The sequence below is a fragment of the Rhincodon typus genome, chromosome 27 (genome assembly GCF_021869965.1).
Source record: "Rhincodon typus isolate 14 chromosome 27, sRhiTyp1.1, whole genome shotgun sequence".
Classification (NCBI taxonomy): Eukaryota; Metazoa; Chordata; class Chondrichthyes; order Orectolobiformes; family Rhincodontidae; genus Rhincodon; species Rhincodon typus.
The window spans coordinates 12,589,143-12,608,897 of record NC_063358.1 but is presented as its reverse complement, the minus strand read 5'-3'; the positions used below and the strand labels follow the sequence as shown (position 1 = coordinate 12,608,897).

Here is a 19,755-nt window from a genome sequence, read left to right as displayed (position 1 = left end):
TTCTGCTCCTGCTCCTCTGATGCTGCCTGGCCTGCTGTGTTCCTCCAGCTCCACACTGTGTTATCTCTATTCTCTAAATATCGATTGTCCTTATGTTAAAATGTAAGCAAACAGTTTAAGGGTAATTCTGCAAAAAACATTTCTGTTTATCCATGTCACACGTTGCCATTCTGCCTCAGGCTGTCTTGTGGTAAAGCCTTTGAGTTGAATCATTTTAACTGGAGATCCACACTATTCACTTTCAAATCAGTCACCTATTTAAGTTTTGCACAAGCAGGTCACTTATTGTGGTTTTAGTCATAATACCGTTGTATTTTATTTTTGTTAGCCCTTTCTAATTTTTGCCTTTTCTCCACTTCACTTATGTATTAAACAGTTGTAAATTTATTTTATCATACTGATAGCCTTCAAAGACGTATTCATTAAACAGTTATTTGTGTGTTTATGCTGGCCCAGCTGATGAGAATATAACTTTAAATTCTACTTCACTGCAGTTCAGCTGCAGGCTTGTCATTTTTTGACCGAAAGTAACCTTCGGCTGAAGCGTTACATTCCTTGAACACGCCTCAGCTTCCTATTGGTGGATAGTGATAGTGTGTTCCTGGATTTTAACACACCCCTTTCCTCCACCACACTCCCAACTCATTCCTCATCGCAAGTCAAACTCAAATTCAAATCACCTCCAAGGGTGGAGTCCATGGAAATCTGCCCGCCCTCCGACTCTCCCCGGCAAATCCTGCTGAATTAACACATTTGGTGCATCAAGCTGGCTGCAATAGTTTGAAGAGTTATGCGCAGTTACACATTGCTAATTGAAGACTACCCGAAGTCAAGTGTCACAATGAACTGCTGCAGTATCTGGCTCCGTGTTTCGCATTGCAATTTCTGCAGGCAGTGGAATGTAGAATATTATTAACTCATTGTATTAGAGGCGATTATCAAGCTACTTTGGAAAAATTAAATGTTGGTACAAGAGCATTCTCAAAGCAGGTAGAAACACGTACAAATTAAGCATGAATTATAGTTTGCAGGCAATATTTATAAATGCAGGAGTAATGAAACAGAATTACTAGTGTAGTTAAAAGATCTGAATGACTAATACTTAACCTACAAGAGTAGGCTACTATTCAAGCTTGGATCAGCTTCAGATTTGGGATGAAGCAAATTACCTGGCATAAGCCTGAAGTGTTTTCTTTAAAAACATAAACGTCATTAAGTTCTTTTAAACAAAACTGAATTCCACGCAAAATTATGAATTTTTTTCAGGTTAGTTGATCAGTTGGAAAAAAAGGGATTTCTCCAGGTTGCCACAAGTGCCAAAAGCACTTTCCAACCCCATGACCTTTATCACCTGGAGGGATAAGGTCAGCAGACACATGGAAACACCAGTAACTTGCAAGGTCCCCTCCAAGCCACACACCATTCTGACTTGGAAATGTATCGCTGTTCCTTCAATGTTGCAGAATCAAAATCCTGGAGCTCCCTCCTTAACAGCATTTTGAGTGTTCCCAACACATGGACTGCAGCAGTTCAAGGAAATGGCTAACCACTTCCTTCTCAAGGGCAATTCTAAATGGGCAATGACTACTTGTTTTACAAAAAGTTACCACACACCAAGAACTAAAATCTAGATCCTAAATTCTCCTAATTTGTGACAGGAAATATCAAGTCAGCAGGTGCATCGCATTGTATTCTTGATGCCTGCAGTCCACTCATTCTGAAACCCAATATACGGCATCATTTTCGACTTTGTGGGGAGCTTAGAGTTTAAGCACTGACTATTAGGACTGAATTGAGAAGGAATTTCTTCATCCAGAGGGTTGTTAATCTATGGAATTCCTTGCCCAGTGAAGTAGTTGACGCTACTTCAGTAAACGTTTTTAAAAACAAGGTAGATTTTTTTTTGAACAATAAAGGAATTAAGGGATACAGTGAGAACGTGGGTAAGTGGATCTGAGTCCACGAAAAGATCAGCCATGATCTTATTGAATGGCGGAGCAGGCTCGAAGGGCCAGACGGCCTACTTCTGCTCCTAGTTCTTATGTTCTTATTACTGTGTGCAGGTCAAATGCGTTCTAAGTAATTAGCTGGTGCACATCAAAGACCACTTTTTAAGCTTGCTGTGGTTGGTTAGGTGCACTGGCAAGTATACAGTGTGTGCACAATAAATTTACAAACAATTAATGGATTACAAATTCTCACTTCAGCTGTAGTACAGCCATACCTGCAAGAAGATGCTTCTGGAGATTGCCAATGAGCTCCAGATTTACTGAATTGCAAAGCTGCAACTTAGCAACAAAATTGTGATTGTAACTTGTTATCCAGCTGAATTGCACCTCCTTGAGTCAGCACATGGCATCTTGAGTTTTAGCAAGGCTCTAGATCAAAATCGAACTTTAATGGACATGTTCTCAATTTCCCTGGATAGTTGGGGACCCATATTTTCTCTCAACTCTCTCTTGGCTTTTAATGCTAAACATTTAATCTGAAAAGAACACTTACATTTTGAGAGCCAATAATTAAAATTGACTTTATAGGATTCATTGAAAACCAGTTTAAAAAATCTAACAACTTGTAACACAAAAATTCTGCTTTGAGATTATTTAAAATAGAGATTAAAGCTCAAATTAGTATATGTTTCTATGTTTTAGCATTCTCACAAGCATTATATAAAGCCCCTAGGATCTTAGTTGGAGCCCTTAATACATTTAGAAAGTTTGCAAATCTGGTAGTTCCCTTTGGTTAACATAATGTACTGAAACTAAACCAGAAGCTGACCAGCCCCTCTACACCAATCCTCATGTACCACACAAGCAGAAATGTGTACTGAAACATAACATTAGACTTGCTTAAAAACTGCACAGGAGATTTGACTTATTTTGAAGTTGAAACACAATTCTGTCCAGGGGAAAATGAAGTCCTGTGTTTGTATCATATGTTACTGATTAGGCAATGAGGTTGTCAAAAATCTGAAGTCTGCAGAAAGTCAACCAAGCTACATTTGTTGTATGACACTACATTGAAAACAGATACTCTTACCATGTCACTGCTCCAAACCTCAGAAATGGAGAGGACTGTTGAGGATTGACGTATCAGCTCTGGTGGAGTAGGATTTGTTAAACTTAACATAAACATCTGGGTCTGATATTTACACAAAAATCAAATATAAACTCCCTTTACCAGCTACTGACACAGTAACTTCAAACCACTCACTACATGAGTGCATGCTGGATAAAATTAGCTGCACAGACTTCTTGAACACTACTTCCCTCTGAAAGACATTGGGTGGAATTTTTAGATAACAAGGTGTAGAGCTGGATGAACACAGCAGGCCAAGCAGCATCAGAGGAGCAGGAAGGCTGACGTTTCGGGCCTAGAGTGGAATTTTTAACCTCCTTATGGGCGACACAGTGGCTCAGTGGTTAGTACTGCCGCCTCACAGCACCAGGGACCCAGGTTCAATTCCAGTCTCATGTGTTCGTCTGTGTGGCATTTGCATCTTCTCCCTGTGTCTGTGTGAGTTTCCACTTGGTGCTCTGGTTTCCTCCCAAAGTCAAAAGATGTGCTGGTTAGGTAGATTGACTGTGATAAATTGCCTCTTGATGTGCAATGGGTGGGTTAACTATGGCGTGATGCCCAATTGGGGGGGGGGTCAGTGCAGACTCAATGGGCTAAATAGCCTTTACCTGTGCCATGAGGATTCTATGTGAGGTGGCAGAGAAGGAGAAAGATAATTGGGCAGGTTGGCATCAGAGAGATACTAGTTTCCTTCCTGTTACCACAGAGAAGGCAACCTGGGGAGATTTGCCTGGCAGCCCTGTGTATGTTGAACAGTAGACTTGAACAACCTTCCCTGCTGCTGGTTGAAACCTTTTAGGCGGTCAATGAATATCCAATTGAAGACCTCGTCCAGTTTGGACTGCAAACTGCTTACTTCAGCTCCAGGTGAGACAAGAGAAGGCTGACCTACTCCACCTGTAATCCAGTGCAGGCAGCTCGCCCCCTCAATCTGAACTGATTTGTGAAGGGGTAGGGATGCTGCTGAAAACTAACCCCTCCACCTGCACAATCTGCAAAATCCTCATCCACTCCAGGCAGTGATGCTTCACCTGGGAGACCGAGGTGCCAGCCACGGGCCCCCACCGCAGCGATTCTGGGAGTGGTGGGTGGTGGGGGTGGGGTGGGGAGGGTTGTAATCTGACCTCTGATTGGCTGGCAGCTCTGGGAGAGGGGCAATCTCTTGGCTGCTGATGCCAGGAGAAAGCCCAGTGATGGCCAAACAGCTCGCTGCCTGATTCCTGGAAAATCCGCTGAGCTTTCTCACCTCAGCAGGCTGCAAATTCCCCCCACGCGCTCCAGGAACATTTCCGCTTTTGGATTCGGATCAAAAATGGGAAAAGTCCAGCCAATTTCACTGCACATTAGTGGTGACACCGATTTCCATGCGGCATCAGTGACTACCAACTCCAAGCTCTAGATCAATGAAGTACCTTTATCTACTGTGTCTCATTCACACGGAACTTACTTCATTGTTGTTCAGAACAGAAGAGCGGATTATCTCTGTTGAATTCATTAGAAAACTGGGCGACTGTTTTTGTTCTGTAAAATGTAACAATATGATCTTTTGTTTCAGCCGAGAGAGTGTTCCCAAATATCAGACAATACAAATATCACAGACTAGTTCCAGGAAAATGGATTTTCCCAGAGATTTGATAACTGGGAAAAAACAAATACTTTGGAATGAACCCAGAATCCACTACTGAGTATGTCTGTGCCAGCAGGGAGTATAAATGGAGGTCTTTTAACATTAAAATAAAAATCTTTTGCATGTCTGATTTTTATTCCAAAATTCAGTTGTCAGTTACAATTCTTCAATTACTTCACGGGAGACGGACTCCAGCAGTGGAACATTCTTAAGCTGCTAAACCAGCCTTTGGAAACAGCGAGCACAGCTTACTTTTCCATTCTAGAAATGCAAACCTTAACCAACTGTTTGAAGTTCCACCAAACCCTCAAACTACATCTTCCACGTTGTTATCAAGTCTCTGTACTCTCTTGCCTGTCTTGGCAGTATCCATTTCTCCTGGTGAGGCTGTTGGCTTGACATCTTCCAAAGGCCCTCTGACTGCATCTGTGGTTTCAGAAGTCTATGTCCTGTCCTCAATTACAACATCAACTTCCATACGGCAGCCAAGATAACTGGGCCTGGCACCCCCATACTGGCCTGACATCAGAATCCCAACACGATCTTGAAAATCCTAGCACTGTTATTGCTGGTTCCAATTATTTTTGTTTTCCTATCAACCTATGTATTGTAATAAACAAACCTCCTTATCTCAGCCTGAATTGCAGGCAGTCTGTCAGCAAGGTGTTGTCCTGCCTATCAAAGAGAACTATAATGCATGACAGGTAACCCAAACAGAACTCCAGGGCAGCAGGATTAATCCTGCAAAACACTAACTCCACAAAGCAGGTCAGAAACTTCACATCATCCACAACTACAGAAACTGCCTGTGATGTGACTGAAAATTAAAAGTGCTGGGTGAGATGATCACAGGTTTACTGAACCATCTCTTAGAATCTGTGCAATGTGATTGCAGGCCATTCAGCTAATTGAGGCCACACAGACCCCTCTGAAGAACATCCCACACAGACCCACACCACTACCCTATCCCCATTACCCTGCAGTCCCCATGGCTAACCCACCTAGCCTGCACATCCCTGGACATTATTGGCCAATCCACCTAACCTACACATCTTTGGACTGTGGGAGGAAACCCACACAGACATGGGAAGAACTTGCAAACTCCACACAGACAGTCACCTGAGGGTAGAATCGAACCTAGGCCCCTGGTGCTGTGAGGCAGCAGTGCTAACCACTGAGCCACTCTATCTTGGAGTCAAACAGAACTTAACTTGTAAAGGAGGGACAGCTAGGGAGGTCTAATGGTGCAGTAAGTAGCCTCCCTGCCACAAAGGCTTGTAGTTCTGGGATCGCTCCCAATCCAGGGCTTGATGGACATGGAAGACATCCTCATAACACAGCCAATCAGACCAATTTTCATCTTGTAAATCCTTCCACCATGTGTACCCCTCAAAGCTTTAGCCTCTGCCTTCAGGTTAGTGACCAGTTCTAGGTGAACTAACAAGCTACAGAAATGTTTTGTCCATCTCATTGTTGTCTGGACCTAGATTCCCCGTCTAAAGGAGGAAAAGACGGAGAGCGGAGGTTTCAGAGCACCAGCCTGCCTGAAAGCTGATCCAAATCATTTTTAACCTTGTGAGAGTGTAGTCAATTGTACTGGTGCATATTAAATGGAGGGAGACCCCAGAGACATGGTAGCATTGGAGACTTACATTGTGGCCTAGTGGACTAGCTATTAATCAGAAACTCAGCCAATATTGCAGGGAACTGCGTTTGAATCCCTGGATGGTGGAATTTGAATTTTTTAAAAATCTGGAATTTAGAATCTGCCAAAGACCACGAAACCATTGTCGATTGTCAGTAAAACCCAGATGGCTCAGTAATGTCCTTTGGGGAAGGAAATATGCAGTCCTCATCTGGTATGGCCTACATGTGATTCCAGACTCACAACAATGTGGTTGACTCTCAACTGCCCTCTTGAATGGTCTAGCAAACCGATCAGTTCAAGGGCAATAAATACTGGCCAGCCAGAGACAGCCACGAGTGAATTAAAAAAAAACTGATGAGTGTTATCAGTCAAGTTACTTTTTATAGGTAAGGCTTTTGATTTTTAGTTTTGAGGACGCTAACACCAATTAATACAAATGGTTAAAAGTAATGAACAGAGATTCCAGAGCTCTGCTAGAGTGTTGCTTAATTGGAGTTTGGGTTAGCTCAGTTGGTTGGATGGTTGGCTCACAAAACAGTATGATGCTAATAGTGTGGGTTCAATCCCCATAGTGGCTGAGGTTACTATGAAGGCTTCTCCCCACAGCTGAGGTGGGGTGGCCCCTAGGTTAAACCACCACCAGCTTTGTTTCTCTCTCTCTCTCATGAGAGAATAGTTCTATGGTCTGGTAAGACAATAGTGACTTGGCTGCTCAATCATAGCTGTACACAAAATATAAATAGTGGGTGTGGAGATCTCAGGATGTTGTTGATTGAAATGCAGCATGTACAACACTTCCAGTGTTGCTCCAATAGTAGACCTTCTTCTGGATCAACACCAAACCAAAATATTTACAGGTTAATTATAGAATTTTGATACAAAAACAGAAACACAACCAAACATCAATTTCATTACAATTTTAGTAGAAGTAAGCTCGACAAGGATATTTATTTTAATTGCAGGGGCTGATGTTCAGAATTTCTGGCATACTTCCAGTTACTTTTAATGTATCAAATAGTCACCTGCAATTGCAGACAAAGTACAGACAATTTCCTTCCAGGTATACATCTTTGAGCTGTCATGTGATGACAATTCAATTATCATTTTCCCATTTTAAAAGGAAACTACTATGATCGATCCGAATCAGAGACCAATGAAGATGCAGAAAGGTGAATTTTAGTGTCCTCATAGGTGATGTGATTCTCTGTTGTAAGGTTTGCAAGTGATCACTGTTCCCTTCAGTGCTACTACCCCGAAGTAAGAAATAGCCATTTTTCAATGAAATTCAATTCCAACTTTAGAACCAGAGCCAAGCCCTCTATTGAAACAAATTCCACACTATCGATAGCTTTCTTATTTTGCAACTCATCTTTTTGACAACAGAATTCTTGAAACACTTTCACAGCACTTTTGAAACTTGTAACCTCTCCTGCTTACAAAACAGGGGCAAACAGATGCATGGGATCACCATTATCTGAAACTTCCCCTCCAAGCCATACACAACCCGGATTTGAAACAATGTCACTGGGTCAAAATCCTAGAACTACTTTCCACAACCTGCACTGAGGGTCTCCCTGGTCTAGCGGACTGCAATGGTTCAGCGTGATCAGTCACCATCACCTTAAGGGCAATTAGGGGTGGGCCATAAATGTTGGCCTAACTAGCGATGTCCACATCCCATGAACTTTGTTGCAAAATCAAAGGCATGTTCAGATGCCTGTTTTCACAAAGCTGACAAAAATATTGCAAGGCAGAATGGTTCTGAAACTGAACTGCAATGAGTTGGCGTAATCAAAATCAGCTTCCAACAAGGGTCTGGACAGGTTTGGGTCATAAACCTATGTGTCAGAGGAATGGAAGGTCAGGCGGTTGGATAAATGGCAGGAGAATGTGATTCAAAGAGGTCGGAACAAGGCTGTACATATGGATGCCGATCTTAAAATGTGCCCAGAGTTTTGGACTAGGTGAATGGTGGAGCTGGCGATAGAAAAGGGAAGCTTGGAAAGCAATAGAACAAGTAATCATTAAATGAATTAGGGTTTCAGTTGTGTGCTCTGGACAGCATCCAGTTGGAAGGTTGAACACAATGTTATTGGGCTTTGCTTGTCTCAAATGAACGAATGCTTATAAAGCCCATCCTCTCAAAGTCCTACAGAAGCTCAGAGGGGAAGGCAGGGTCTTGGCTAAAACAAGCTTCAGGCTAATTTGCAACTCTTCTGCTGCTATTTTCTATCATCAGATTGCATATGATGCTTCATGCCAAAGAAATTCTTAACATCTCTTCAAGGTTCTTTCAAGGGTCAAACCTCTTGTAGATATTTTATAACTGAGGTTCCTATAGATACGCTACCAAATCTGGGGGAGGCAGTGGCACACCAGTTAATGTTCTGGGGACATGGGTTCAAATCCCCCATAGCAGGGTTTTTAAAAAAAAATCAATTTATTCACAGGATGAGAGCATTGCTGGTTAGGCCATCCTTTATTGCCCATTCCAGAGGGCAGTTAAGAGTCAACCACATTGCTGTGGGTCTGGACTCACACGTAGATTAGCCAAAAAAGGATGGTAGACTTCCATTCCTTAAGAACATTATTGGACCAAATGAATTTTTACAATAATCACCAGTGGTTATATGGTCAGTACTGGGCCAGCTTTTATTCCAGATTTCACATTTTACCATCAAGGGAAGGCAATGGCTTTGTGGAATTATCACTGGACTGTTAATCCAGAGACCCAAGTAATGATCTAGGGACCTGGATTTGAATACCACTATAGCAAATAGAGGAATTTGAATTTTAAAAAAGTCTGGAATTAAAAGTCTAGTCATGACCATGAATACATTGCTTATTACTGGAAATACCCATCAAATTCATTAATATTCTTTAGAGAAGGAAACCGCCATCCTTACCTGGTCTGGCCTACATGTGACTCAATTAGGGATGAGGAATAAATGCTGGCCTAGCCAGCAATGTCCACATGCCATGAATGAATAGAAAATTCTGGAGTTGGTGACAATGGGCTCTAATATGGTGTATTTATTCTAATGATGAATGCAGCAGATGCAGTCACTATATACAATAGGTAATACACATATGCAACTAAAAACACGTTCAGTTTCACAAGTTCATTTGGATTAGAATGAGCAGACAGAGTTTTAATTGTGCGGTTGGAATGAGGAGGGAAGAAGTGCATTCACTGCTGTAAAACCACTGCTGTTATGCCTTGCCAAAAAAAAAAGGAGCCATTTACTAAGCTGCAGATTGAGGCACTATGGACAGGGTACAGACATACACACCAACAGCTTCAGTTGCCAATTTATTTGAGCAGGAGTCCAGTTCTGGTCTGACTCCAAGGAAGGGGCCATAACGGAATCAGACCATGTGACTGCTGCTTAATATTTGAACAACATGTGCCAGGAATTAGATCCTGTTCCCAAATGTGCTGCAGTTCCACTGGCAGTTGTGCCGTTTGTGGATAAAACTTTCCAACAGCAATTCTAACGAAATGGCAGCCCGGGCACAGGAAATAACTGTGTTAATATCCTGGCAGCATTCACTTTATTCCGTTGTACCAAGAAGAATGTGTAAAGATGCATTCACCGTAGGGTTTCCCTCAGCCAGGGTACACACCAACATTTGCTAAAAGTGTAATGGGAACTCTCTTCAGTCCTGACACCTTGTGCTCAATGTTCCCTCCAGGGCTGGGAAACAGAGATTCAAACTGTTCCTGGGCCCCAACACCTCCCCTGTCTCCCCTATGAGGGAGTGTGGAGGAGTGAGATTTTTACAGCAGTGCCTCCCCAGTTGGTCTGGAGACAGTTTTGTTAAGGAGTGTGAACAGGCTCTCAAAGTCGGAGGGCTGACCAGAAGTGCTCTTAATTTGAGAGGGGCGGCAGGGATGTTGGGAAAGACAGGATGAAAAAGGATTTTTAAAATTCTTTGAAAGCAGTATTTTAAAAAAGGGAAACTTAGTGGGAATAATTGCATGCTGAACAATTTTGCATTTTCCAAACTGAATTCAAAATTTGCTCTTTTTAAACTGTATTGGACAAGCTGGAGCTGAGAGATGGGATTCAGAGTCGTAGAATTCCTACAGTGGAGATAGAGGCCATTTAGCCCACCGAGTCTGCACCATCTTCCTGAGGAGCATCCCACCAAGAACCAACCCGCCATCCTGTCCCTATAACCCTGCGTTTCCCTTGGCCAGTCCACCTAACCTGCACATCTTTGGACTGTGGGAGGAAACGTGAGCATCTGAAGGAAACCCACAGTCACAGGGAGAATGTGTAGATGCCACACAGATGCCCAAAGTTAGAACTGAACCCAGGTCCCTAGTGTTGGGGGGGCAGCAGTGCTAACCACTGTGCTGCCCCAATTAACAAAAGGACAGGAGGATAATGACCGAGACCAAACTGTTGTTGCCAGCAAAAGACAATCACTGCTCTAAGTTTAGCTTTATATTTGAATGTATCTGCTCAGAATTTGACTGCACTTTAAATGGAGTGAACAAAGAAAACAAAATGTGGATATTACAGATACAAAAATAGAAAAGTGGTGGACAGGAAAATATTAGCTGTTTTATGAATTTTGGCCCAGACAGCTACAATGTCTTAAAGTAGAATTATTCACAACACCCTCAAACTGACCAGCAACCCTGGAGTCTCCTCAGAGGGAATGTAAACAACACTTCAGAAATTAGATCATGAAAAAAGGTTTTCTTTTGAGCAAATGGCTCTACTGTGAATCCAGAATTCTGGTTCTAAATATTTCAAAGACAGAAATATTGCCCCCTCCTCCAGGATGGTGGGGATTAGAGCAGGGAGTATAATACCTGCTCTAATTATTGGAAAAGACCCTTCACTCAGATCTGGGACAGGATAGTAAACAGTCCACATGGTCGAGTGAGAGTTTAATTCCATTATAATCTGGTGGAAGTTTTAGGGCACCACTTAAACTCCCTGATGAGTAGCAAATTCTCTGTGTTTGTAAAAACAGAACTTAATTTAAATCGAGCCATTTCTATTATAAACTCAGCAATGCTCCAAGAATCAGCACATTTCCAATGAGGAAGTGGGGGGAGGGGGGGGGGTTTAGACAAAAGCAATGGCTTGCAGATTTAGAATCATACAGGGTGGAAGCAGGACATTCAGCCCATTGAGTTCACACCAACCCTCCAAAGAACATCCTACCCCACCCCTGTAACCCCACTTTCCCCATGGCTAATCCAGCTAGCCTGCATGCTGTGGGAAATTTATCATGGCCAATCCAACTAACCTGGACATCTTTGAATTGTGGAAGGAAACCAAAGCAGGCACAGGGAGAATGCATCTCTGCACAGACAGTCACCCAAGGGTGGAATTGAACCCAACTCCTTGGTGCTGTGAGGCAGCAGTGCTGATCACTGAGCCACCATGCTGCCTGTCATGTTATTAGTCATGTGGTCTACAACCTTAGTCACATCTCTTATTTAAATGCATATTAGGACATTTTAAATCATTTGCATTTATGCACAGGTTCTTGTTGCAAATTTCTTCTCAGTGTTAAATAGGCATTTTATAGTTGCAACAGAGCCTCCATTATAAATCAGTCATTGAGCTGAAATTCTGAAGGTAAACTGCTGATAATTGGTGCTTTTGTCAGTTCCCAGGCATTTATAAGAATGAGATTCCACTATGAACAATCACATTTAAAGCGTAACATTACGATCTGCATTGAAGCATATTCAATGGGACGACATTAAGTAAGAACTGCTTGGTTCATGCAAATATGCAGACTTTAGCCTGTACGATCCCTTGCTTTGCATTAAATGAATAACTTTACACAGATTTAGGTTTCTCTACGCCCTGCTGCTTCTCATCAGTAATATACAATGTGAAAATCTCAATCACAAAAACCTTCTTACCATGGCAACAGCCTCCCAAATCTTGTCCATTTACTTCTGCTTATGAGAAAACCCACAGATGGATCAGTGATGGCATCCCAGGCTCGGCCAATGAAGAGGATCAAGGATGCAGATGAAGGATGAAGCTGTGTGTTAGAAGATTATGTGAAAACACAGTGAAGCAGAATAAGATGACTCATTTGTACAGTAGAAAAATAAATTGGCCTACAGTAGAACATGTAGCACTGTTTGGCACTACTCTGCAATAGTGTTTAGAAATGTCTTTATCAGTGACATTCAATGCATGTGCTACTCTTAGTAAGCATCTGTGAGCTATTACAGATTAACTTGACTGACAAGATAGCTTTCATTATTTTTTCACCTCCTCACCAGTATTCTCCCTCCTTGTCATGGAATTAACTCTATGCTGAACTACTGGTCTAGAAGTGCTTAGGATCTTTGGACAGTCCACATGCCCATTGTTCATACAAATCAATAAAGGGCATATTACCCAGTCACTTGTTCATAGAGCCCAGGCATTACGGCCCCCCCCTCTCTCTCTATATGACCTGCATGCGTTTCCATTTCCAGCAGAACTTCTCAGAAAACCATCAGGAGGAGTAACCTCTATTTCCTTCTCAGGCAAAGTCAACAGTAATGCCCTTAGCATTTTCCAACTAGAAGTGGCCAACTGAAAACAGACTGCAGATTAAATATAGCACATAGTTCTCGAAATGGCATGGCTACTCAGTGTATTGCAGAAGGCAGTGGAGGGAGAACAATGGAGGAAATGCGTAATCCAATATATTAACAATTATGTTTGAGAATTGTTTAGTCATTTAAAATAGATTTATCTTCTCCATGCAGAAATAATTAAACTTCACCATCATAGTTGAAGAGAGAAGGTGCTGCAGAAACCCAGCAGGTATGGCAACATTTGAGGAAGGAAACACAAATGAACAGATGAGTCATATTGAACTTGAAATGTTAATTTTGTTTCTCTCTCCAGAAAAGATGCTCGACCTGCTCAGTTTCTCTAGTATTTTCTCTTTTTATTTCAGAATTCTGGCATCTGCAGTATTTTGCTTTTATCACAACTGAAGATATTTTTCAGCTCTAAAAAAAATGTCATTTTCTGCAATAACTACACACTGGATTACAAGTATCCATTCTGTAGACATCTGTAAGCTTTTAACTCAGTTTTACAATACAGATATAGCTTTTGGGTATTGAACTCTGTAGTGGTCCAAACTTGTGCAGATTTCCATGTGCAAGGTTGCAAATCCTGATAATTGGAAAAAACTTATCACGTGTTTGAGTTAAAGTCATTTTTAGATCTGTTTATCCCCAATCCAGTAGTGATTTCCAATATTAGAAATAGGAACACCTACTTCTTTTTATACTACTTCTCATTTCAGTCATTAATCTGAACTTAATGATTAAATCACCGCATATTGATATTACTGATTCAGTGGGACTTACCTGTGCTACATCCAACAGGTAAATTTGTAGGAAGAATCCAATGGCACATCCCGTTATCTGGTAGGGTGTTCCACCAATAGCATAACATAGCTTATTGCATACTGAAAGATTCTTTTTCACTTCCCTCTGAAAGGATAGAGTGAAATAAGATTTAAAAAAAAACTTGAATTACTTACTAAGATACATTTAGCAGCCATTATTTTCACATTCAAACATATGAGAACTATCACAATTTGAATATCTGATTTCAGCCTGTGTTGAGTTCCCTGAAATGATTTGTTTCTTATGTTTGTTCTATTTTAGGGAGCAAAGAACATTGTTTTCAACAATGATTTGTTTAAAAATGAACTTCTCTTGGTAATGCCAATGCAGTGGTAACACATGAGCCTAAAGCCCAAGTTTGATACCCAGTGCATGTTGAGTTAGCTGATCTCAGCCAGCATGGTTAGACAACTTGTCTAATTAAATACGTGGAGAGTATCTTTTACTTATTCTGTCCACATACTGAACAGCAATTAGTAAATAATTTTGTGATGCATTTACCACATTGTAAACTCATCTTGCAGTTAATATGGCAAGACATTAAAATCAAGGAACAGACCCGATATTGAATTTATGAATAATTCACAATTAGCTGTTTAATTCTAACATCTGATTACATTCTCCAAAAGCTAAATCCTCAGCACCTGATAACATGGCGCATTTTCAAAACCTGAAAAGCCCTGATTCAAACTGTCAGGTCGTGTGTTTACAGTAGATTCACAAAACGGTTACCAATGAAAGTGGAAAGCAAGATCTATAATTTGAAGTTGGGGATGGAATAGCAAAAAATCCTGTTCCTGTTTGCCAGTCAGTAACATGTTGTAAAATGTAGGAGCACATTACTGCAGATGTTGGAATCTGTACTGAAAACAACAAGTTCTCAAGATTACAGCGGGTCAGGCAGCATTCATGGAGAGAGAGCAAGCTAAGAGTCATCTAGCTGGGAGACGTTAGCTTGCACTCTCTCCATGGATTCTGCCTGACCCACTGTGATCTCAAGCATTTGTTGTTGTCAGCACACTATAAAATGCTGCGTGGCATTTGAGAATGGGATGCACCCACTCCATCATGTACCCTGTTAATAATCTGAGGTGAAGAATACCTACATAGCAAAGCTGTTGGCAGCAGTAGGCATCCATGCATCAGAATCCAATCTGAATCAGATTTTTTTTTAAAAGGGAGGAGGCTTGTCAAATTGCTAACAATTGCACTTAGAATCAAACTTTTTCATGTTACGTGATGCTCCAGTTTCAGTATTACACCTAATGTACCACTCTATAGGGTTCAAAGTTGTAGCACATTAGAAGGAACATTATTAATTTAGGTCATTTGTATCAACCATATATTGTTTAGATGAACAAACGTCATTTAGTAATAGGGTGCTTGGAAATTAGGATTAGCATGGATTTTTGAAAGGGAAATCATGTTGGCCAAATCTACTGGAATTTTTCAAGAATGCATCTAGTAGAGCCAATAAAGGAGAGACAGTGGGTGTGGTTTGCTTGGACTTACAGAATGATTTCAGTAAGGTCCTACCTATGACATCAGCACGGAAAATTAAAGCACATGACATTGGGGTTAGTATACTGATGTGGATAGAGAACTGGCTGGAAGACAGGAAACAAACAGTAGGAATAAATGAAATCATTTTCAGAGAGGCAGCCAGTGACCAGTGGGGTACTGCAGGATCGGTGCTAGGACCCTAGCTATTCACAATATATATTCATAATTTAGATAAGGCGACTAAATAAAAACAGCTTCAAGTTTGCAGATGATACAAAGCTGGGTGAGAGAGTGAACTGTGAGGAGGATGCAGAGATGATTCAGTTTGATTCAGACAAGTTGAATGAGTGGGCAAATGCATGGCAAATTAAATATAATGTGGATAAATGTGAGATTATCCACTTTGGTAGCAAAAACAAGAAGCAGGTTATTATCTGAATGGTGATAGATTGGGAATTGGGGAGGTGCAATGAGACCTGGGTGGCCTTGCACACCAGTTGCTGAAAGAATGCAGGTGCAGAATGCAGTGAAGAAAGTAAATGGTATGTTAGCTTTCATAGCATGAGGGTTCAAATACAGGAGGTAGCTGCAATTGTATAGGGCCTTGCTGAGACCACACGTGGAGTACTGCATGCAATTTTGGTCTCATTATCTGAGGAAGGATATTCTGGAAATGATGTGGGTGCAATGAAGGTTTATCCAAACTGATCCCTGAGAATGGAAGGACTGACATATGATGTGAGACTGGATCAATTAGGACTATATTCACTGGAGTTTAGAATAATGAGAAAGGGGATCTTGTAGAAATCTATAAAATTCTAACAGGACTAGACAGGGTAAATGTGAGAAGGATGTTCCCAATGGTGGGGGAGTCCAGACCCAAGCATTACAGTTTAAGAATTTGGCTTAGGCCATTTAGGACTGAGATTAGGATAACATTTCTTCACATAGACAGTGGTGAGCTTGTGGCCGTAGATTTAGAGTAGAAATGATCCTGGCATGTAAGACCATTACGTTAGAACCAGAAAGTGGTTGAGGCTAAACACTGGATGTTTTCAAAATAAAAACCAATAGCACTGCGGATGCTGTGAATCAGGAACAAAAAAAACGTTGCTGGAAAAGCTCAGCAGGTCTGGCAGCATCTGTGAAGAAAAATCAGAGTTACCAGAAGGGTCACCGGACCCGAAACGTTAACTCTGATTTTCTTCGTTGAATTTTTTCAAGCAGAAGTTAAAGGCTAAAGGGATCAAAGGGTGCGGGGCAGAAGCAGGAACAAGGCACTGAGTTAGTAACCAGGCTGATGGTTGATTTATGATGCAGAGTGATGCCAACGATGTTGGGTCAATTCCCGCATCAGTTGTGGGATCTTCTCACCAACCTCTCTCCTTGCCTGAGGCATGGTGAGCTTTAGTTTAAACTACCAGCAGTTGCCTTTCTCTAATAACAGAGCAGCCTTATGGTCTGGTAAGACTATGGCCACTTTACCTTTCAAACTGAATGACAGTGGAGGCTCAAAAAGATGAATAGCCTACTCCTGTTCCTATTTTCAGTGTTTCCATTCCAGAAATCCTATTAAACTACTTGAAGGTTATCAGCCAAATACAACGTATTTGGATTTGGTTGTAATCAGTTTAGGAGAAAATCTCGAAAGGAAGCTGGGGTCCAAAAGTGTGATATAGTCAGAAATAATGTGAACATTGATAGGACAATCATCAATCCTTAACTACCCCTGTGATCTGAAATAAAAAGGTTGCTTATTTGCCCGAATTTCTGTGATGTACAGAACATTGTAGATTTACAGTAGAAATGATCCTGCCATGCAAGATCAATACTCTAGAACCAGAAATAGCTGATTTATAACCTCCCTTTTACAATAAAAGGGGAAAAAACAGCCCTACACTCCTGATCTTTGGCTATCCAGGGGGGGGGGGAGGGGAGGTGGGTCCGCTCCTGGGCCTGACCAGGCTGTCTATAAACAGGTCTAGGCAGTGGGCTGTGGTGGGATGTCATATCTGCCACAATTATGTTGGTGCCATTGGAAAGGGAGCACATTGGAAAGGCTCTCGATGTCTTTAGAGAAAGGCGGGTACTGCAGGGGATACAGTGCTTTCTTTTCCCCCTCCAACTCCATTTTGATTTAGCCCCTTCCTGCTCTCCCTGCGCCTCCCTCACTTTTGAGGGCTTGCATTGCCCACAATAGGCTTTGCATGTAATTGGCAACATGGGTGATTTACTGGTGATGATTAGTAGCTAATAACAAAAAAGAGTCACAGTAATTTGCTTCCCCCCCCCCCCCCATCATCATTTGGTTGTGTGTGATAGCACTTCCGGAGATATATAAAAAACAGGGGAAAAGGTCATTGAGCAAACTGCCAGGTTCACACCAGGGGAAGTGAAATTGGAAAAAGGTCACTGCTCAGAAAGACACCGAACTTCCCGTTTGGTCTTAGGATAGGGTTGATTGGGAGGGCTTTTGGGCTGCAGTGGTAGTCATAGAATCACACTCATCCATGCCGACCAAAGTTTCCCAAACTAAACTAGTCTCACTTGCCTGCATTTATCCTATATCCTTCTAAAGCTTTCCTATTCACGCATCTGTCGAAACGTTTTTTGAATGTTGTAATTGTACCTATATCTGCCACTTCCTCTAGCAGTTCATGTCCCTCCCTCCGATACAGGAGGTCTGGGCTCAAGTCCTGCTACAAAGGCGTGTCAAAACATCTCTGGGCTGGAAAATACGAGGAGCTGAACTGGTGGTTGACTCATGCGTGTCCTGTATTCAGTTGGCTTTTTCTTCGCTGCCTTGTATATTGGCTAATCCTGCGTCCCGGATTTAAGGCGAGTGTACACACACTCGGACAGAAAACTGTATGGTCCTTAACAAAACTCAACGTAGAAGGAAGCTGAAGACATGGGTGCGGTTAACAGATGTAATCTTTACAAATCCGTTAAAAGCAACGTGCCTGATCTCACTTCTCCTTCGGTGGCAACACGGCTAGACTCTAGAGTAAACAGGAATGCAAGGAGTGTGTTTGCACTGACGGCGGTGATTTGGTCCCAGCCTTCAGTGGCTGAGACTGACTGGCCAGAGGGAGGTACACACCTCCCAGTAACACGCCAATCCGGGCAGAGTATTCACAACACACACACACGGCAAAGACATTCACGGATTCGCCTCCCACTGTTCCTGCAGTGATTGTTATCATGGTCGATTAAACCCCACAGCCCATTCTCCCCTCGCAACAAAACTCATTCTCTCATATTTAAGCCAGTTTTTCTCCACTTGCGTGCAGCATTCCCGGAAGTTTTAGTTCCAACTTCGCCTACTTAGCATTTTCTTTTTAACCTCTCCATGCACTTTGAACGGTTTCCGATTGAAATTTATGTTTTGAATTCAGGGTTAAGTGAGATTTTAAAAAAAAACACTGCGAGTTTCCGATGTGATCTCAAACAGGAGCAGCGATGTCTGTCTGAAGCATCCGTTCTAAATTTAATTTAAACATTCGGTGGAAGAACAGATCAAGTGGCGCTCTGATAGAGAAAGCATAGAGTCAAAGCTGAACTCAGTGACTTTTGAATGACAATTCCGTCTCTTTGACCCATCGAACAGGATCTGACTGAGTGTTCCTTCTCACACCGTGAGTCAGGCAGTCTGGACTTTGTGGGGTTAGGGTTAGTCTGTAAAGTTTGGGACGGGTTAGAGTTAGTTTATAAAGTTTGGGGGGTATAGGGTTAGTTTATAAAGTTTGGGGATAGTTAGGTTAGTTTATAAAGTTTGGGGGGTATAGGGTTAGTTTATAAAGTTTGGGGATAGTTAGGATAGTTTATAAAGTTTGGGGGGTATAGGGTTAGTTTATAAAGTTTGGGGAGAGTTAGTATTAGTTCATAAAGTTTGGGGAGAGTTAGGGTTAGTTTATAAAGTTTAGGGGGATTAGGGTTAATTTATAAAGTTTGGGGAGAGTCAGGGTTAGTTTATAAAGTTTGGGAGCGGATTAGGATTAGTTTATAAAGTTTGGGGCAAGGTTATTTTACAAATTTTAGTTGGGAGGGTGGGTCTCTTACCTGTTTCAGTCCCCGCTCGTCCGCCGAGATCGCCTTGGGCTGTAAGAAAGTCGCTGTAACGCCACACGTTTCGCCGCCTTCTCCCTTTGCCATTCTCTGCAGAACTAAACTGTCCTGATTCACACGCTCTCTCAATGATCGAGCTGTCTTTTATTTTCCCGCCCATCCGTCTTCCCCCCTCCTACCCCGCTCTGCTACCACGTAAGCAACAAAAGAGGGGGGGGGGGGGGGGGGGGGTCAGCCTTTTCACTCTCTCTCTCTTTCCCTTCCTCAGCCTGAACTCTGACCGAGAACTGCTCAGGAAGGGGCTGGGTAACTGAGTCATGCTCACATCGGTGACAATGCCGGCTGGAAAGGATTGTTTCACCGTGATGGAATATAAACACGCAGGATGACCTGTAAAACCTGGGGAAGGGTCATGAGCAGAAACTGGTC

The 19,755-nt window shown here is 42.1% G+C and overlaps 1 protein-coding gene across 1 annotated transcript in view; it reads right to left on the bottom strand.

Annotated features, from left to right (window-relative positions):
• mfsd2ab (major facilitator superfamily domain containing 2ab) overlaps positions 1-19,489 on the bottom strand; it is a 44,785-nt gene extending 25,296 nt beyond the window's left edge. The window contains exons 1-3 of the mRNA XM_020522655.2: positions 19,321-19,489; positions 13,714-13,839; positions 12,253-12,377 (exon numbers count right to left, since the gene is read on the bottom strand). Coding sequence (XP_020378244.2) covers positions 12,253-12,377; positions 13,714-13,839; positions 19,321-19,413 — 344 coding nt within the window. The 5' untranslated portion in view covers positions 19,414-19,489. The remainder of the gene's footprint in view (positions 1-12,252; positions 12,378-13,713; positions 13,840-19,320) is intronic.
• Positions 19,490-19,755: the final 266 nt, after the last annotated feature.